At 42.1% G+C, this 19,146-nt stretch overlaps 1 protein-coding gene across 19 annotated transcripts in view; it reads left to right on the plus strand.

Moving 5' to 3' along the window:
* Positions 1-19,146, plus strand: part of HFM1 (helicase for meiosis 1) — a 105,073-nt gene that overhangs the window by 5,717 nt on the left and 80,210 nt on the right. For 12 of the 19 annotated variants that reach the window (XR_005583993.1, XM_039486101.1, XM_039486100.1 and 9 more), the window contains 5 exons: positions 1,467-1,526; positions 4,014-4,061; positions 5,600-5,670; positions 16,086-16,218; positions 18,697-18,848. Coding sequence is in view for 18 of the 19 variants with exons in the window: in XM_039486101.1 (XP_039342035.1) it covers positions 1,467-1,526; positions 4,014-4,061; positions 5,600-5,670; positions 16,086-16,218; positions 18,697-18,848 (464 nt within the window). In the remaining variant the exon portion in view is untranslated. Of the gene's footprint in view, positions 1-1,466; positions 1,527-4,013; positions 4,062-5,599; positions 5,671-16,085; positions 16,219-18,696; positions 18,849-19,146 lie in introns of those variants that run through there. The other 7 variants (XM_039486110.1, XM_039486111.1, XM_039486112.1 and 4 more) reach the window with 4 other exon arrangements.

Consider the following 19,146-nt stretch of genomic DNA (forward strand, 5'->3'; position numbering starts at 1 on the left):
TTTTAAGTTTTTGATTGACAGCATGATGATGCAATACATCTGCATTGAAAGACAGTATATATAAACAGAGGGGAACAAAATGGAGCAGAAAGGAAATTATATGTGAACTTGGTCCTCTTTTATGCAGAAATTTAATGCACTGACTGAATATCATGTAGGGAATAATGTGTTGGCTTTTATAGATGAGACAGAGAGGCAGAAGTTTGTACCACATTTTAAGAGGGCTGTTGAAGAACCAAATGGTAAATCATCAGTATCTGTCCATTTTGACATGACTTCTAACAAGCAAGAAGTACTTAGGTTAAGTTTAGGAGAGGGAGATAAGTCATTTGCAACATGAAAATCTGGAAATGGTTTCCTCTTTTCCCTGTTCTGACCACAATAAAGATAAAAAATGAAATCAGGGCTTGTCAACAACCTGGCAGAAATATTTCAGAAAATAAAATATTAATTAACTTTCAAGAAGATAGTGATGATGAAAGTATCAGCTCAACATTCAAAAAAAGGTATGTGTTTCTAGCCAATTATCATAATTCATCAACTATCAGAATCATATTATTATTTTAGATACATTTGTCAAAGACTGAGTTTTTGATCCTTGAAGTGAAAGTACTTAATAGAGCTCCAGGCACTATCACTATTATTCTTTTGCGTGTAATTAAAAACAGATATTTCCTCCTGGCAATATTTTAGTACCTTAATTAAATTTTCCCTGAGCTCAACCCTTCTACAAAAAAGTTAAGCACGGAGTTGATTTTGTTATTTTAAGGAAATTACTGACTAATACAAACACCCCTAGATGAATGTAGCACTAACTTGTTTATTGCTGTATGAAATTGAAAGCCAATTGGAAGATGAGGAAAAACAGCCCTTCATGCAGCTTCATTGCTGCCTAAGAGGAGAGGTCATACATATAAACAATTCTTCTTTCTTGTTCAGTCCTCAGGTCTTTAAATTTTACTTTCATCTGTGCAGTAAGTGGCAATCTAGCATTAGGATCCAGTATTTATTTTGCATGGGTGGATAGATGGGATTGGTAGCCTGTTCATTGTGATTGAGTTCTTAAAAATCTGTCTAGAAAAGAGGACTACTTCCTAGGTAGACAAATTTCAGTTGAATCAAGCAAACTTAGATATGCTCATGAGAAGAAAAGATTTTGTTTCCTAGTATTTGTATCCATACAAACAAAACAATACATTGTATTATCAAAAAAGTGTATTAAAAATATTAGGAAAACTGTAATAAAATATATGAAATCTCCAATTGAGACTTTTGAAGCTTATTTAAAACAACTGATTTTATATATATAAAATTACAAAGACAGTTCCACTGTGATGAAGGAAGTTGACATTTATTGTAATACAGTTAAATATAAAAGAAAAAAGAGTTATGGAAAAATAATCATAGTATGTAGATACCTCAATATTCAGATTTTAGTGTAAATGATGTTTTTTCAACTTCTGAAGATGGAAAAGAAGCTAAAGTACAGTCATTTCCTGATGCTTCAAAGACTTTTGGCATGGAAGGTAATTATAATTATTCTTTGTAATATTTCAGAAAAAAATATTTACTACACTCTTGATGTGATATCTGTATTAATAATGTATATTCACGCTCTCAGATGAAGAGAAATTCAGGATATGTACAATAAATGTTAAAAATATTTGGGTAAGATGAAGTAATGAGCAGATGGTGAAGGTTAGGTGTAGACCACCAAATCAGGAAGAAGGGATTAACTAGGTACTCCTAAACCACAAAAGCAGGGCCTGCTCCAGGCACCAGCATTCCAAGCTGGTGCTTGGGGCGGCAATCTGCAAGGGGCGGCAGTCCCTGTTGTTTTGCCCCCAAGCAGCGCGCCGAATTGCTACCGCAGACAGCCGGGGCAGTCCGTGCGCCCTTAGGGCGGCAGGCACGTTTCCGCGGCGGCAGCAATTCGGCAGCAGCTTCTATGTTCAGCTATCCACGGTGGCTTCAGCTAAACATAGAAGCTGCCGCCGAATTGCCGCCGCTGCGGAAACGCGCATGCCGCCCTAACGGCACGCGGACTGCCCCTGCCCTCCGTGGCAGCAATTAGGTGCGCTGCTTGGGGAGACAAAAACTGTAGAGCCGGCCTTGCACAAAAGACACAAGGGCTTATAATAATGAGGGACTCTTATTTGTACAGTGACAATAGCATACTAGGTGCTTCACAGGCAAATATATGAAGACAAGGGGGTGGGACTTTAAAAAGCTCCTTAGTGTAGTCCGTGAAACTTTTGCTCTTAAGTCACTTAAGCACTTTTGAAAATCACCTGATGTCTTTGTCCCAAAGAGTTTGCATTCTAAAAGCCTGGTTCTTTGAGGTGGTAAATGCTTTCATCTTCAATTGAAATCAATAGGAATTGAACGTTGGCCGCTGAATAACTTGTGGACCTGACTCAGTACCTCAATGGATCAGGCTTTACAAAGAAAAATAACAGGGAAAAGGGAGCAGGATAAAGTAGTGTGACAAAGCATTTTGATAAAATAATAAAATAACTGCATTCAAAAATAAAACAATGTAAAACTTTAGAACTTACAAGTCCACCTGAAAGTGAGAACAGGCATTCGCATAGCACTGTTGTAACCGGCGTCTCAAGATATTTATGTGCCAGATGTGCTAAAGATTCATATGGCCCTTCATTCTTCAACCACGATTCCAGAGGACATGCGTCCATGCTGGTGACAGGTTCTGCTTGGTAACAGTCCTAAGCAATGTGGACTGTTGCATGTTCATTTTCATCATCTGAGTCAGATGCCACCAGCAGAAGGTTGGATTTTCTTTTCTGGTGATATGGGTTCTTTAGTTTCTGCATTGGGGTGTTGCTCTTTTAAGACTTCTGAAAACATGCTCCACACCTCATCCATCTCAGATTTTGGAAGGCACTTCAGATCTTAAACCTTATGTGGAGTGCAGAAGCTATCTTTAGAAATCTCACATTGGTGCCTTCTTTGCATTTTTGTCAAATCTGCAGCGAAAGTGTTCTTAAAATGAACAATGTGCTGAGTCGTCATCTGAGACTACTATAACATGAAATATATGGCAAAATGCAGGTAAAACACAGCCGGAGACATAGAATTCTCCCCCAAGGAGTTCAATCACAAATTTAATTAGCATGTTTTTTTAATGAGCGTCATCAGTATGGAAGCATGTCCTCTGGAATGGTGGGGGAAGCATGAAGGAGCATACAAATGTTTAGTATATCCAGCACAAAAATAGCTTGCAATGCCAGCTACAAAAGACCCATGCAAACGCCTGTTCTCACTTTCTAGTGACGTAAATAAGAAGTGGACAGCATTATCTCCCGAAAATATAAACAAAGTTGTTTAACGATTGGCTGAACAAGAAGCACGACTGAGTGGACTTGTAGGCTCTAAAGCAGGGGTTCTCAGACTGGGGGGGGGAGGGTCCTGACCCCTCAAGGGGTCGTGAGACTTAGGATAGTTGAAAGTTTCGGAAGGGCACAATACTCAAGACATAGTAAAAAGTTAAATCCTCATGTAAAGGAAACCTAGGAAAATAAATAAATGTCCTATTGTGGTTGCATCAGGGACATTTTTAAAGGCCTGTAAATTAAAAGGAAATCATATAAAAATGCACAAAAGAAATAACAGAGTTCACTATAATGTGATAGGAATGACAAATTCACAAAGCAAAGACACAAAATGAGCTGTAATTAATAAAGGATGTTAAGGAGAATGCATACTCAAGTATTCCTTACAGTAACAAGTGACTAACCCGTCTCCCTACTGCTAAACCCTCCATGACAAGTATGTGATCTTCCTGTTACTCACAAGCTGTGGAAACCTGTACAGATCCCTCCTAGTGACAAGCCCATGACCTCCCCCTCCCAGCTGTCAAATCCTCCCCTATCACCCTATGCCCAATTACAAGCCTGTAACTCTCCAAAAGGTGCATATATAAGGAAATAATGTTTAAAGGTTATTGGTAGAAAACTGTATCAGTTTTTATAAATCTGTTTTTGTTTTTTTAGGAACTGTAAAAAAAGATTTGGGGTTTTTGAGGGCTGTTACAGAAATCCGTATCCTTTTACTGATTGTAGCTGGTTTACATCTAAAACAAAAAACATGTATTTTACAGTATTACTTTTGATTCCCAACTGAATCTGGGAGTCAAAGGGTAAAATATTCTTTATGCTTGGTACCTCTAAAACATAGTGAAAATAGGACAATGGAATGATAATTAATCATTCACTGCCTAAGCAATTTATTCTTAGCTCATGTACTCATACTTGTTTATAAAAATGATACATTAAAAACATCAGTATAAAATACAGGTATTTACCTAATTAAAATATGAAACTTCAAATAAAGCTGAAGTGAATTAGCATATGGATGTTTCACTTTTGCCATCTTTGGTTCTTTAATATTTGTTTTTTAATCCTCTGACACACTCCCAGGCTAAACATTTTCAAAAATGGGTGCCTAAAATTAGGCTTCTCAAATCACATATTTAGGCAACTAAGTGTCCAGACTTCAAGAGCACTGAGGTGTCAGTGGATCTAATAATGTAAGTGAAAGCTGCTGGATGCTGAGCTCTTTTACAAGCAGGTTGTTACATAAACTTAGGTACCCTTTTTTTTTTTTAATTTAAATCTTGGCCCTTATTTTCCTAAACACTCCATCAGCATTACATACTCTTCTTTACTCTGTCTTTGATTACTCTTACTTATTGATCGATGTTTCCTTTTCTTTGGTATTTTCCTTCAACTAGTTCTCAGAATAAAAACAATATTGAAAAAACTAAACCTGTTATTTTTTGTTGTTTGAAAATATACAACAACAATACCAGTGCTGTATATACTAATCAGAGTTGAGCAAAAGTATTTAAAATTGCTGTTAGTTTTAAGAAACTATATTTGAACCCCACTACATCTGTATATTTTTTTAATTGGACAGTACCTGTGTGTCCTTGCACTTTTTCCCCCTTGGCATTTCTGGGCAACCTCTCCTCGTGTGTGTGTGTGTGTGTGTGTGTGTGTACACATATGTGTTTTGTGGAGAAAAGTAAAGAAGCATAAAGCTACGTATACAGAATGAAGAAAACAGCATGACATTCATTTGTTTATATATTTTTAAAAAATAAATGTGAAGTAGAGGGTTTGAAACCTTGTTTTTAAAAAATGTTCATCAATTTAATGCTTTTGAATCTGAAGTGTGCTCTTGCTCTCTCTCTCTTCACAGAGCAGGCATGCACAGGCAGTGAATGCTCTGCTTCACCCTGCTATACATGTTTTGTGGAGTAAAAGAGTTTACATCTCTCTTCAGAGGGACTACCTCTAAGGATTATTTCATTTTTCTTTTAGTTCTTAGTCTCTCCTGAGACTGCCAATACATTCCTAAAAGTTACCAGTGTGGGGGTTTTGTAAAGTGGACTCCTGTCCACAAGGAATTGAACAGAAACCATCAAATCATTTGAGTTACATTTTAGGAACCACCTGACATGTTTACATCAGTGGAAATTCTTTATTTAGGTTTTAATAAAGCAGCCATTTTCAGTTAAAAGAAAAGAAAGATATGTTTTACATTCTTAACTGAATGGTTTGAATATGATCTTAAGCTGCTCAGTTTAGAAATATTTTCAAGGAATTCCCATATTTTAACTACATACAGTCCAAGGCTTTGGATGATGTAAGTAAAGAATATTTCTTAATTATGTTTGCAGATAGTATTTAATATATTAAATATGTAAAATAAATTGAAGCGCCATTTTGTTATTTACAAGTGTTATTGATAAATTGTTAGTGAGGTACAGAGTATTGCAGCAGTACACATTTCAGGAGCAGGTAAACAGAACAGTAATGTAGCTCATCTAGAAAAAGGTCCAGGATTAAATTTCTTTATCCATTTTGAATATAATATTGTAAATTGTGATTTGCTTAGCCATTTCACATGTGGACTCATAAGAATGTTTGTTTTTTTTCCAGGACAAATGTAATCAAATTTTGAAATTAAAATTTGTGAAGTCAATAACACAGTTATGTTGCAGGGAATTTATTAGTCTTTTAGAAAAGACTTTCTTATCCTACCTGGGTTCTTCATCGTTTAGGGAGTCTTGAGGATTTTCCAATTTTTCCCTGCTTTTTTATTCTCCAAACCTCAAGACCATACGTTGAAGCAACCGTCCTTCCAGCAGAGGAAGACACTATTACAGGTGTTGCAGTCTTGTGGTTAAAATGAGCAGAGGGGTTTGTTTTGAAGATTTAAGTCTCAATTCAGCGAGCATTTTAAGCATGTGCTATAAAATGGATTGGATCCTTAGGGGTTGGCCATGCAAACCTCATATCCATTAGTTAACAGTTTTTGCAGAGAAGCTGATATGATTGTTTTGCCTATGCAAACACTAATATTATATTTAAACTCCCTGGGGCCTTAACATGTGAACCTTTAAAATCATGTGGATTGGTATTCTTTTTACATTTGCAATCTCTTTCCCCTGGTTCTTTGGTTTTTTTTTTTCTTTTTGAAGTGCATGTCTATTTTATCCATACTAGTTAGATGCCCCATTGCTCAGTAAGAAACCCTTGTTAATTAATACTGGGTCTATCTAATGAGTACCTACAAGATATATTGCACAATTTATTTTCTTACAACTTTCATGAAAATCAACCTTGCTTGTGGCCAATATTCTGTATACAGTACTCCCATTGGATTGAAGTCAGTGGTTTTTATGCAACCTTCCACTAGTTCTTCTTAGAGTGCTGTCTCTGTGGGTGCTCCACTTAAAGGTGTCGGTGCATCACCGTGCCGTTGATTGGAGATTTTTGGTAGCAGTGTACGATCAGGATGCACGTGCACAGAAGCTGTCTCACGGTGCCATTGGAATCTTGTCTAGCATGTGCATGGCCTGACCCCTTTGGTTCCTTCTCAACTGTCCTCAGCTGAAGACTGAACTAGGGGCAGTGTGTCAACTTCTTCCCCTGTAGATAGAAAAAAGAGAAAACTAGTTAGATACCTTAGATAAGTTAGTTTATAGTTCGTTCAAAAAAAATATTTTCCTGTTTCCTTGCTCCTTTTTGGAGCACTCTCTGAAGCATGCCTGGTTCCCCCAGGCTCTTGCTGCAAAGCAATGCCGAGATCAGTCAGACACTCGCTATGTGTGAGATGTCTTGGTGAATCTCACATACCCCAAAAGTGCATTTGCTGCAACAACCTGAAGATGAGAGCCTGGTGCAACTGGGACCTTCGCCTCAAGTTGATCTTAATGGAGAAATCATTACTACCAAGCCCAGAAATGGGCCACCAAAAGCTCCTCTTTGAAGGCTTTCTGACCAGGTCAGAACTGATGAAGAGCACAGCTCGATCCTTTAAAGAAAAGAGGAAGCGACTTTCAACCTCTCTGCAGAGGGAACCGCATAAAAAGAAACAGTCTTTTGCGAGATTATCATCTTCGGTGCCAATCACCTCTCAAGTCAGCACTTTCGACTCACCTGGCATGGGCCGTACAGCCAAACCCAAAGCAAAAGAAATGGAGGCAAGGCATAGACATAGCCATGCCTCCTCCATGGCACCAACTATGTCAGCATGGGAATCGGCTCCGGCACCAATTATGCCACCACCTACAGCACTGACAACGAACTCGGCACCACCGACTTCGTTGGCACTGCCGTTTCCGGCACCACTGACTGATATAACCACAGTGGGACTGCTGGTACTGACAAAGGCGAGCCACAGAGCAGGTGCACATTATTTAGCTCCTACAAAAACCACATCATTGGGATCCTTGGCACCACCACAATCGCTAAGTTCCGTGTGGCTGTGCAGCAGCCTATTAAGCACCTCATAGGCACTCAGGGAACCCGCCCACTTGGGATTTGCCATGGCCGGGGAGGGGTGCCCTGCCCCAACCCAGCCCCGGACCTGCCGTGGCCAGGGGAGGGGTGCCCCTACCCTGGCCTGAATCCAACCTAGACCTGCCACATTTGGGGGAGGGGCACCTATCCCATGGCCCAGCCCTGGAACTGCCACGACTGGGAGAAGCATCTCTCCTCTCCCCTCCCCTCGCCCCCCCCCAAGCCCAGATGCTTCTGCGGGGAGAGAGAGCTGAGGGGAGTCCTCTCTCCCTGCCGTAGCCCCAGGGCAGCCTGCACCCCAAACCCGTCATCCCTGGCTCCACCCCAGAGCCCACACCCTCAGCCAGACCCCTCACTCCCCACCCCAACCCTCTACCCCAGCCCTGATCCCCTCATCGCCGCCCCCACCCCCAGCCTGAGCCCTCACAGCCCTGCACCCCAATCCTCTTCCCCAGCTCTGAGCCCCCTCCCACACTCTGAACCCCTTGGCCCCACCCCCACCACATGAATTTTGTTATGTGCACCAATATGGAGGTGATGTGTGTTACATCACCTCCATATTGGTGCATATAACAAAATTCATTCTGCACATGTGTGGGAAAAATTAGAGGGAACACTGCTCCATCAGCACCACAGCAATTCCTCACACAGAGGGATATCTTGATATCTTTGGTACCCCTATTACCCCTTCTTCTCAGCACCGACGGATCTTCCCCACGGAGCATCACTACACAGCCCATGTCTCCCATGGCACTGTCGGTACCAGGTACCAACTGGAGGAACATTGTAGCCACCATAGCCCATTCACCCATGGTATGGACAACCCTATATGTGTCCCCTCATGGCATTCCCCATGCAGTGGCCGCCATGGGACCCATGGGCAGAAGATAGAGCCCACTATGCCAGAACCTCATTACCACCCAAAGTGAACTTGGGTCTCCTCCACTATCCCCTGTGATTACATCCATTGCCCCAGAGGATATAGCAGAGGAGCTCGAGGAAGAAACAGGTCAAGAAAATGTATCACCAACTCACAACTCTTCTTCATCTCCTGACAAGGCTGTTATGCCACCTCCACCTACAATGATGGATGATTTTAAACAGTTTCAAGAACTGTTTAAGAGAATTGTGCTGAGCCAGGATATATCCATTGGAATAAGTCCAAGAACATCAGCATAAATTGCTTGACGTTTTGCAAACCTTGTCCTCAAAAATTGCACTCCTAGTAAACTAGGCCATTCTGGAACCTGCCGAAACAGTGTGGCAGATGCCAGCCACCATCCTGCCTGCATGCAAAAGGGCCAATAGAAAATATATGCTAGCCAAAGGAATGGACTTCCTCTTTTCCCACTTGACACCAAACTCACTGGTAGTTGACGCAGCAACCATTGATCCAAACAGCCTCACTCTAAATCCACACCTCTTGATAAGGACCACAAAAGACTGGACCTCCTAGGAAGGAAGTAGACCTTCCACATTGTCCACTTTTCAATTTAGGGACGCTAATTACAGTGCCCTTCTGGCAAAGTATGACCACGACAACTATGGGAAGCTATTCGAGTTCACAAATGACCTTCCCCAGGACAAACACAATTCAAGACCTTACTAACTGAAGGACAGTTGGTGGCCATCACTGCCTTACAGGCTTCCCTGGATGCTGCTGATATGGCAGTGCGTACCACAGCCACAGCAATTGTAATGTGCAGAGTCTCTTGGCTCCTGTCTTCTGGCATCCCAAAAGAACTGCAACTCGAGTTGGAAGACCTCTGCTTTGACAAAGAAAAACTATTCTCATCTAAGATCGATGAGGTGCTACACTTCATGAAAGACTCATGTGCGACACTCCGCAGGCTGGACATTTATACACCACTTGCTAAAAGGAAGTGTTACCAACCTTATCACAGTTTTAGGGATACACCATTTAATCGTCAGAATCCCAGACCTTATGAAACCAACAGATAGCAAAACAGACCACAAAGACATCAACCATCACAACCCCAACTAGTGGTGTCACAACCGCTGCCTAATAAACAGCGATTTTGAATGGTTGGTTGAGGGTCTGAACGGCCTCAAGACAGCGCCACTTCGCCCATTTGGCTATTGGCTGAGACCTTTTTACCAAGCATGGAAGTCCACCATGAAGGACCGTTCGGTCCTAGAGATCATAAGATCGGGCTTCGCCATCCCCTTTATTTCTTGCCCACCTACTCTATCTCTTTCCCCATCCCTCTTCAGTGACCCTTCTCACGAGCACCTCTTAAGGCAGGAAGTAAATCATCTACTGCAAGTAGGAACTGTGTAACCAACACTACGCAATACAGAGGAAAGGGCTTCTATTCCCACTATTTTTTGACCTAAAAGAAAAACAGGGTGGTGACCCATACTAGACCTACAAAAACTCTACAAGTTCATCCGCTCCCAAAAATTCAAGATGGTCACATTAGGCATAATAATTCCAGTGCTGGAACAGGGGGACTGGTTTTCAGCCCTCAATCTACAAGACACGTATTTTCACATTACCATACACCCAGCACAGAGACGATTCCTCCACTTTACAGTAGGATGCGAGCACTACCAATACAGGATGCTCCCATTCAGCCTGTCCACTGCACCACACTGCTCCAAACCCCTTGTGGTCATCGCAGTGCACCTGCATAAGCAAGGGATCATGTTTTTCCTGTTTCTAGACAACTGCCTCCTGTAAGGCCCCACTCAGATAGCGATGGCAGAAATCACCCAATGGACTACTGCCCTCTTCCAAACACTAGCACTGCAATTAAACATACAAAAATCGACATTGATGTGCACGCAACAACAAGACTTCATTGGAGAATCCCTTGATTGAGTTCAAGCCAGAGCATCTCTACTACAGAACAGAATTCTGGCAATAAAAAAACCCTCAGAGATAGTTTACACCACTCCGCGAATCACAGCAAGAAACTGTCTACAGCTGCTAGGACATATGGCAGCCACCACATTCGTAGTAAAGCATGCCAGATTACATATGCATTGTCTCCAAAGCTGGCTGAGTTCACTATACAAGCCCATCAAACACAGCCTGAACAAGACCTTAACACCACCTCCTAGAGTCCTAGAATCCCTTCAGTGGTGAACAAAGCAGGAGAATCTCTGCTCAGGGATCCCCTTTTATCAAGAACCTCCATCAATAATTATCACAACAGATGCCTCATTGATAGGTTGGGGTGCACACCTGGATCATCATGCAATCCGCAGCAGATGGTCGGCAGTGGAGACACATCTCCACATCAACTTATTAGAACAGAGAGCAGTACGGAACACCATCCTCCATTTCCTTCAATTCATAAAGTACAAAACAGTACAGGTGATGATAGACAATATCACATGCATGTTCTACATCAATCGACAAGGGGAAGTACAATTCCATTTCCTTGGTACTGAGGCCATAAAACTATGCAACTGGTGCATTCATCACCATATTGACATCTCAGCCTTCTATCTTCCCAGATGTCAAAATAGCACAGGGGACACTTTAAGCAGACAGTTCTCTCAGGAACATGAATGGGAAATAAATCCCGCAGTCCTACAACATATATTCCAATGATGGGGTTTTCCCACCATCAACCTATTCACAACATCACAGAATCACAAATGTTCCCTATTCTGGTCAAGAGCAGGATTAGATCCTCAATCCTATGGGGATGCCTTCCTCACATGGAACACAGTGCTTCTATATACATTCTTACCAATTCTGCTAATCCCCAAAGTCCTACACAAGATTCAGAATGACAATGCCAAAATCATACTGATAGCCCCAGTGTGGCCCAGACAGTCCTGGTATCCTTACCTGATGCGCATGACAGTTTGCACTTTTGAGATCAGATCTCCTCTCGCATGCCAATGGTTAGATCCTCCATCCAAACCTGGAGAAACTCCATCTGAAAGCATGGCTCCTTCATGGTTCCAGCAACATGAATTAAACTGTTCGGAGCAAGTCAAACATGTTATTGAATAGCAAACATACATCCACACGCAATACTTACCTACAAAAATGGAAAAGATTCTCCATATGGAGTCAGAAAAACAGTTCACTCCCAACACTACACCACTATCACTAGTGCTAAAATACCTCTTAGAGCTAAAGAACTCCAGGCTGTCCACAGGCTCTAAAGTACATCTTGCGACGATCACCACTTTCCATCATAAAATCGATGGATTCTTGGTATTTGCACACCCGACCACCAAGCAGTTTCTCACTGGCCTATAGAATCTTTACCCAGAAGTATGCCAACCCATGCCTACTTGGGATCTAAACCTAGTTCTCAAAGGCCTAACTAGACCACCCTTTGAACCACTGGCCACTTGTTCTGGGTAGTATTTGTCAATGAAGGTGGCATTCTGTGTGGTTATCACCTCCGCAAGACGAGTAAGCGAGATAGGTGTACTAATGGCCCATCCATCAAATACTGTCGTCTTTAAAGACAAGGTCACACTGCGACCTCACTCAAATTCCTCCCGAAAATAGCATTATCTTTCCATATCAACCAATCTATTAATTTCCCCACTTTCTATCCCAGAACACACAGAAGCACATAGGAGGCCATGTTACATGCTCTAGACCAGGGGTGGGCAAACTACGGCCCTCGTCTGGATCCAGCCCATGAGCCGCACCACGGGGCTCAACCGCACTCTAGCGCTCTGGCTGGGGAGTTGGGTCGGGGGGCGCACCATGTGCGGCGTGGCCCCAGTCCGGCTCCTATGCGTTCCAATGGGAGCTGCAGGGGCGGTGCCTGTGGATGGGGCAGCGTGCAGAGCTGCCTGGCCGTGCTTCCACATAGAAGCCAGAGAAGGGATGTGCCATTTGAGGTATGCACTGCTTGGGGCCTGCACCCTCTGCCCCAGCCCTGATACCCCTCCTGCTCTCCAAACCCCTCAATCCCAGCCCGGAGCATCCTCCTGCACCCCAAACCTCTCACCCCCAGCCTCATGCCACAGCCCGCATCCCCTCCCGCACCCCAACCCCAATTTTGTGAGCATTCATGGCCCTCCGTACAATTTCTATTCCCCAATGTGGCCTTCGGGCCAAAACGTTTGTCCACCCCTGCTCTAGACGTTAGAGCAATAGCATTTTACCTGGATAGAACAAAGTCTTTTCACAAATTCCTGAGACTCTTCATCTCGAAAACAGAATGATCCGAGGGCTCAGCTATATCTATGCAGAGACTATCTAAGTGGATCTCAAGCTGCATTCGCTTATGTTATCAAAAAAATAAGAGAGCCACCAAAGGAGATCAGATCCCATTCTACTCACTCCATGGCAGCATCCATAGCTTTCCTGAACAACGTACCAATCGCAGATATCTGCAAAGCTACTACTTGGGCCTCAGAACATACATTCTTTAAACACTACGCAGTTATACAACACTCACGAGCTAATGCCATGCTAGGCCTAATGGTCCTTTCCTCCACTATGTATATAACTCCAAAGTCCCCCCAACCATAGGGGCCACTGTTCTACAAACACCTGAAGTGGAACACCCACAGGGACAGCACTTGAAGAAGAAAAGAGGATTACTCACCTTGTGCAGTAACTGAGGTTCTTTGAGGTGTGTCCCCCTGTGGTACCTCACTACCCACCCTCCTCCCCTCTATTTTGGAGTTCAATACAAGGGCTCTGGTAGAGAAGGAACTGAAGGGGTCGGGCTGTGCACATGCTGGATGAGATTCCAATGGCCGCAAGACAGCTTCTGTGCATGCACGTCCCAACCAAGCACTGCTACCAAAAATCTCCAATCAACAGCTCCGAGACGCACTGACACCTGAAGTGGAACAGTCACAGGGATACACATCTTGAAGAACCTCAGTTACTGCACAAGGTGAATAACCCTCTCTTTTTATGATTTAAGTAGTTCATAAATTTGGCTTAGTAATTTTAAACATGAAAGGACTTAATTACAAAATAATATTCACTTAGCCTCATATATTCATAACAGTCATTGCAATTAACTGTATATTGAAGAAATATTATGTTCAACTACAGAATATAGTTACTTGTTTTTGATCAACTGGCCAAGCTTGTGAGGCCTTACTCAGCTTGATGACATTTTTCTGATTTGGATGTAATTTGATAACTCCTGAACATTTTATCTGATCAATTCTGAATTTTCAGGGCATATTATAGGCATCCATGGGCAGAACCTCTTAATTGTCTATAGATCAAAGAACTGGTTGATAGCAGCCATTAAAATATTCCACTTATTTTAGTTCTGCCAATTCTCCTAATACAATAACTCCCCACTTAATGTCTTCTCTCTTAACATTGTTTTGATCTTATATCCCTGCTCAATTACAGAACATGCTCCATTTAAAGTTGTGCAATGCTTCGCTATAACGTCGTTTGGCTGCCTACTTTGTCCACAGCTGGCAGCCCTCCTATCAGCTCCCCTACATGTGCCCCCCTGCCCCAGCACCTTCCGCCTGCCGTCAGACCCCGCGGATCAGCACCTTCCCCCTCCTCCCCCGGCCTCCTGCCCACGGCAATCAGCTGGCTTGTGGTGTGCAGGAGGCAGGGGAGGGACCGGGAGCCTGTGTGCCATGTCCTCGCCCCTGCCTCCTGAATGCTGCAAGCCAGCTGATTGCCAAGGGCAGGAGGCAGGGGAGTAAAGGTGGGGGAGGAGGAGGAGCAGGAGGAAGAAGAGGGGTTACGGGTGGCGGCTTGGGGGAAGGGGTGGCATGGGCGGGCCGAGGGTTGAGCCCCCCACCTCTGGTGCTTGCAGAGTAGGGGAAGCTGCCGCTGCTGCTGCACAACGTGCTTCTCCTAGCCTACAGCACCTTCAGCCTCCTTGCCTGCCTCATTGTTTCCAGTGCCAGTGGGCTGTGCCTGTGTAGGGTAAGGTGGGGGCACCTCCTAACTATTGTACTGTATGGCAAAAAGAAGTTCCCCGGAACCTAACCCCCCCCATTTACATTCATTCTTATGGGGAAATTGTATTCGCTTAACATTGTTTCACTTAAAGTCACATTTTTCAGGAACATAACTACAACATTAAGTGAGGAGTTACTGTACAATTTTAAAATGTTGACACCCTGAAAGAGAAAGAAAAGGAGAATAAGATTGTTGGGGGGCGGGAAATGGGGAGGCATGGGAGAAGGGATGGAGTGGTGATACTTGCAAAATCCCTGGCATGGGGGAGGGTAAAATGAGGGAACCTGGAATGGGGGGTGCACGAAGAGCCACTGGGGTGGGAGAAATGGGGGCACACAGAATCCTTGGTGGGAAGAGAATGGGGGGGGGAATGAGTAATAGGGGGACTGAGGGTGCATACAGTGCTCTTAGTAAGAGATGTGGGGCATGAATCTCTGGTAGGGAGGAGAATCGGTAACACGCAGAGGCAAGAAGAAGGGGGATGGGGAGGTTCAGCAAGTCCCTAAAATAGAAGGGGATGGGAGGGTGGCATGCAGGGAGTTGTGGGGGAGGATGTAGGGATACAAGTTCCTGGTGAATGTAATGAGCTTGTTCTACGGAAGCAACAAAGTGTGCAACTCCCTAGTATAAAAATAGCAAGCAAGTTTTCCAACATTTATTTTCAGCAGCAAAAAGGTAACTATTTTCCTTGATTCAAATAAACTTCATGAGTCTGCTGAGAAAGTTTATTTTAATATTTTAAATTAATATGTGCCTAAATAGGGAACTGTGTTCACTTATTTTGTTTTTATAATATCTTTCTCCATAAAAGTTGTTTAAAACTCAGAATTCTGTTAAAGTGGTCTTTTTACCAGTATTGGCATTAATAGATACAGAAATTATAAAAAGACTACAGGAATGTCTTTAAAATTTTTGTAACAGCAAAATTAATACAACTTTATAATGAGCCTCTCTTTGCTAATAGTTGCACATTGACAATGGTCTATTTGTACAGCAGTAATTTGAGTCTAGAGACTGGCATTTCTGTGTTTGTGACGACAGTACATCACTACATCATAGTTATAGGTGTATGGCATCTCTTTAATAAATATTTCAATGGCAGCTAGGCATAGAAAAAGACATTCTTTATTCTTTTGCCATTATTTAAAGTTAAGTTCTCATCTCATACAAAATATCTAATCTTTAGAAAAAACATGTTGTGTCATACCAGCAGTCATTCACTGGTGTATATATATCAATTTAATGATCCCTCCTGTGTAATTTTTTTCCTTCACAGTTCTGTCTGAATGAATGAATAGGTATATATTGAATAGCTTCATTATATTCACTGTTTTCTAATTCTTTCCTAGATTCTTTACACAGATAGGAATTTTGTGATTTGTGCTCCGACTGGTTCTGGAAAAACTGTAATGTTCGAACTAGCTATTACAAGGTTACTAATGGAAGTGCCGATGCCTTGGTTAAATATTAAAATTGTCTATAGTGAGTATTATGCTAATTTTAAACAATTAATTATTAGCTAGTAGCAATGATAGAAAATTATTTCAACTTTTACATTTTGTTATGTACACTTATTGGTTACCTTTAATAAGCTTGAACTTAAATATGTGATGACAACTAAGTGAGGCCTACTTCATAAAACGTATGTATTGTATCAGGGTTGTTGTTATAATCATGTATTTGTATTACCATGACAACTATTATTATAATTATTTATCTTTGTATTGCATAAGTGAGATTGGGAACCATTTATTAGGCTCTGCTTGTACATATAGTAAAAGACTGTCCCTGCCTGGAAGAGCTTATAGCCTGAATAGAGAGAGACTGTGAAGAGAGGCACTGGGAATGCTTTGCTCAGTGCTGCAACCAGGAATAGAATCAAGGTCTTCTGAATCCTAGTCCATTGGTCTGTCCACTAGACCATGACACGGCCTTCCCATTAACCATTTCTTCTTTCCTAATCTACAGGACAAAGCAGGCAAGGTTAAGAGTTATTTGCATTGATTTAATTATAACAAAAATAAAATGTAATTAGTATATTTGAAGGTAATGATATCTCTTGATCTGTCATTCTGTTTTTCTTTTTGGAGAAAGAAGTTTTCTATCTTCATGTAGATCAAATGAGACTGGTGACTTTTTCCCCTACCTTTGATTTGTCCACATTGTAAAGCCACATGCAGTTTGGCACAATTCAACATATTTAGTAGTCTTATGTTAAATGGTCAACTTTGCATTTACAAAGGTTACTAGCTTAGTTGGGTGAGGTAATATCTTCAGATTTAAGAGCTCTGTGTAAGCTTGAAAGCTGCCTCTGTCACCAACAGAAGATGATGGTCCAATAAAAGATATTATCTCGCCCACCTTCTTTCTATAATATCTTGGGACCAACAAAGCTGCGACAACATTGCAAACCACAAATTTAGTACTTTTTTATACATGTGTATTACAGTTCCTTGCTGACAGTAGATGGAGTCAGATCACTTGAAGTTTAGAGTTATGATATTGTTCCTTATCAAAGGACCTTTCCTTGTCCCAATCAGTGCAAAGTGGATTTAAACTGTGGAGAAGGGAGTTCTCTGCTGGTGGAGATAGTTCTACAGCATTCTGCACTGGGGCATAAAGAGAGAGAGTGGACATGTCAGGGGCATAAGATCTGTGAAGGAGTTGTTCCCCTCTACTTTAACTGAGGATGCCACTGGGTCTGGGTGGCTGAGGACTAGGATGCCACTGGTGGCTCTTTATCTCCGCCATTTCCCCCCACCTAGACTTGGGAAGGATGGAGAAACTGCCCCTCAAAATTGTTACTGATACCCAAGATTTTCCTGGATTTATTTGCTTGTGGCTTAACAAGAATTTGGTGGTAGTGGTTTCCTAGCAATGCAGATGACTGACATGCTGACCACTGAATCAGGAAATTGATTTATCTGAACAGCTTTACTCCTGGTACTTGCTTCCCCCCTTCCCCCTGCCCTGCCAGTTGATGTATACTGTTGTGGTTGCTTTTTTCCAACTGGACTCTGACTACCTAGCCTAGAATGCAGTTGCAACAGGACAAACTTTATTACTCCTGCTTCAATGTCCTTGATAGATCACTTATTTTACTGGTTAAAGGTCCTGATGCACGGCATTTTCTATATGAGCTACCCATCCCTAAAGGCTTGTATCTGTTGCTACTTGTATGTCAGTGTGGGGAATCAGGGACATTTCATTTTGTGATATTTTAGAAATCAGCCACCACCTAGGGAAGATATGATTTGTGTTGGCGTCCTCAGGAAAAATGTCAGTGTTGCAGAAGACTCAGTATATGAATCTGTGCCTGATGATGACTTCAGGCTTGCTTCCCTACACCCCCATGATTACAAATAGCTCTGTACGGAGTCTAGATGGGATCCTACAGGAAACCGACTCTAACTTTGCAGTTTGTGGATCATGTTTTCTATTATGAAGACTTTTCCTGTGTGTGTATTAAAGAGTGCCCCAGAGAAATCAAGCTCTAATTTGGAGTGAGGTTGTCCTTTGTATATTAATCTATTATGTGGCTGCTAGGAGTGCTTTTCCTGTGTTTTCTTGTGTTTGTGTGAGAGTCTGGCTCTGTCAGCTGGGTTTTTATTCTCCTGAGGGAGTCAGAAAACAGCCGAGGATTATGAGAGGGCACTAGGCATTTTGGTATAAAGAGGTGTGTTCCAGAGGGATGTTCAAGTCTTTTGTCTCTCTTTGTGGGCAGGGAAGAACTATAGTCCAGAGATCAGAACTGGTCTAGACAGAAGAGAGTAATGCCATCGTTAACTCAATGGGTAAATTTTAATATACATGTTAATTAAGGTGTCCTGGTTTTAGCTTTGCTCAAGAATTTTTCCCCCAAAACTCAGGCATTTAGCAGCTTAAGCAATACATTTGACATTTTGTTTTAAAATCCTTTACTTTTCTCAGCATAATCCCTCAATTTTGTATTATTTTTAGTGGCTCCAATAAAAGCTCTGTGCAGTCAGCGTTTTGATGATTGGAAAGATAAATTTGGACCTATTGGGCTCAGCTGTAAAGAATTGACAGGAGATACAGTGATGGATGATTTATTTGAAATACAACATGCTCACATTATTACGACCACACCAGTAGGTTTCATATATAACTTGCTATTTGTTTTATTGATCTTTTTTCTAAACCAAAAATCTGAAGAAAAATGTATTGTAGAAATAATTTGCTGCATGTAGTCTAGCTAATGTAGGTATGCTTCCGGGGCTTCCCCTTGTTTTATAGAGATTGGAAACTTTCAGTATAATTGTAAGGTCGTTTTACTTGCCTGTAAACTGCCATGCATACTTTTAGTGCTGTATATGTCCTGGGGGAATTCTGTGCCACTGCGCACATGCAAAATTTATGACCCTCCACAGATTTCTTTGTTTCCATGCT

This window comes from Mauremys reevesii, linkage group 8, assembly GCF_016161935.1.
Source record: "Mauremys reevesii isolate NIE-2019 linkage group 8, ASM1616193v1, whole genome shotgun sequence".
Lineage (NCBI taxonomy): Eukaryota > Metazoa > Chordata > Testudines > Geoemydidae > Mauremys > Mauremys reevesii.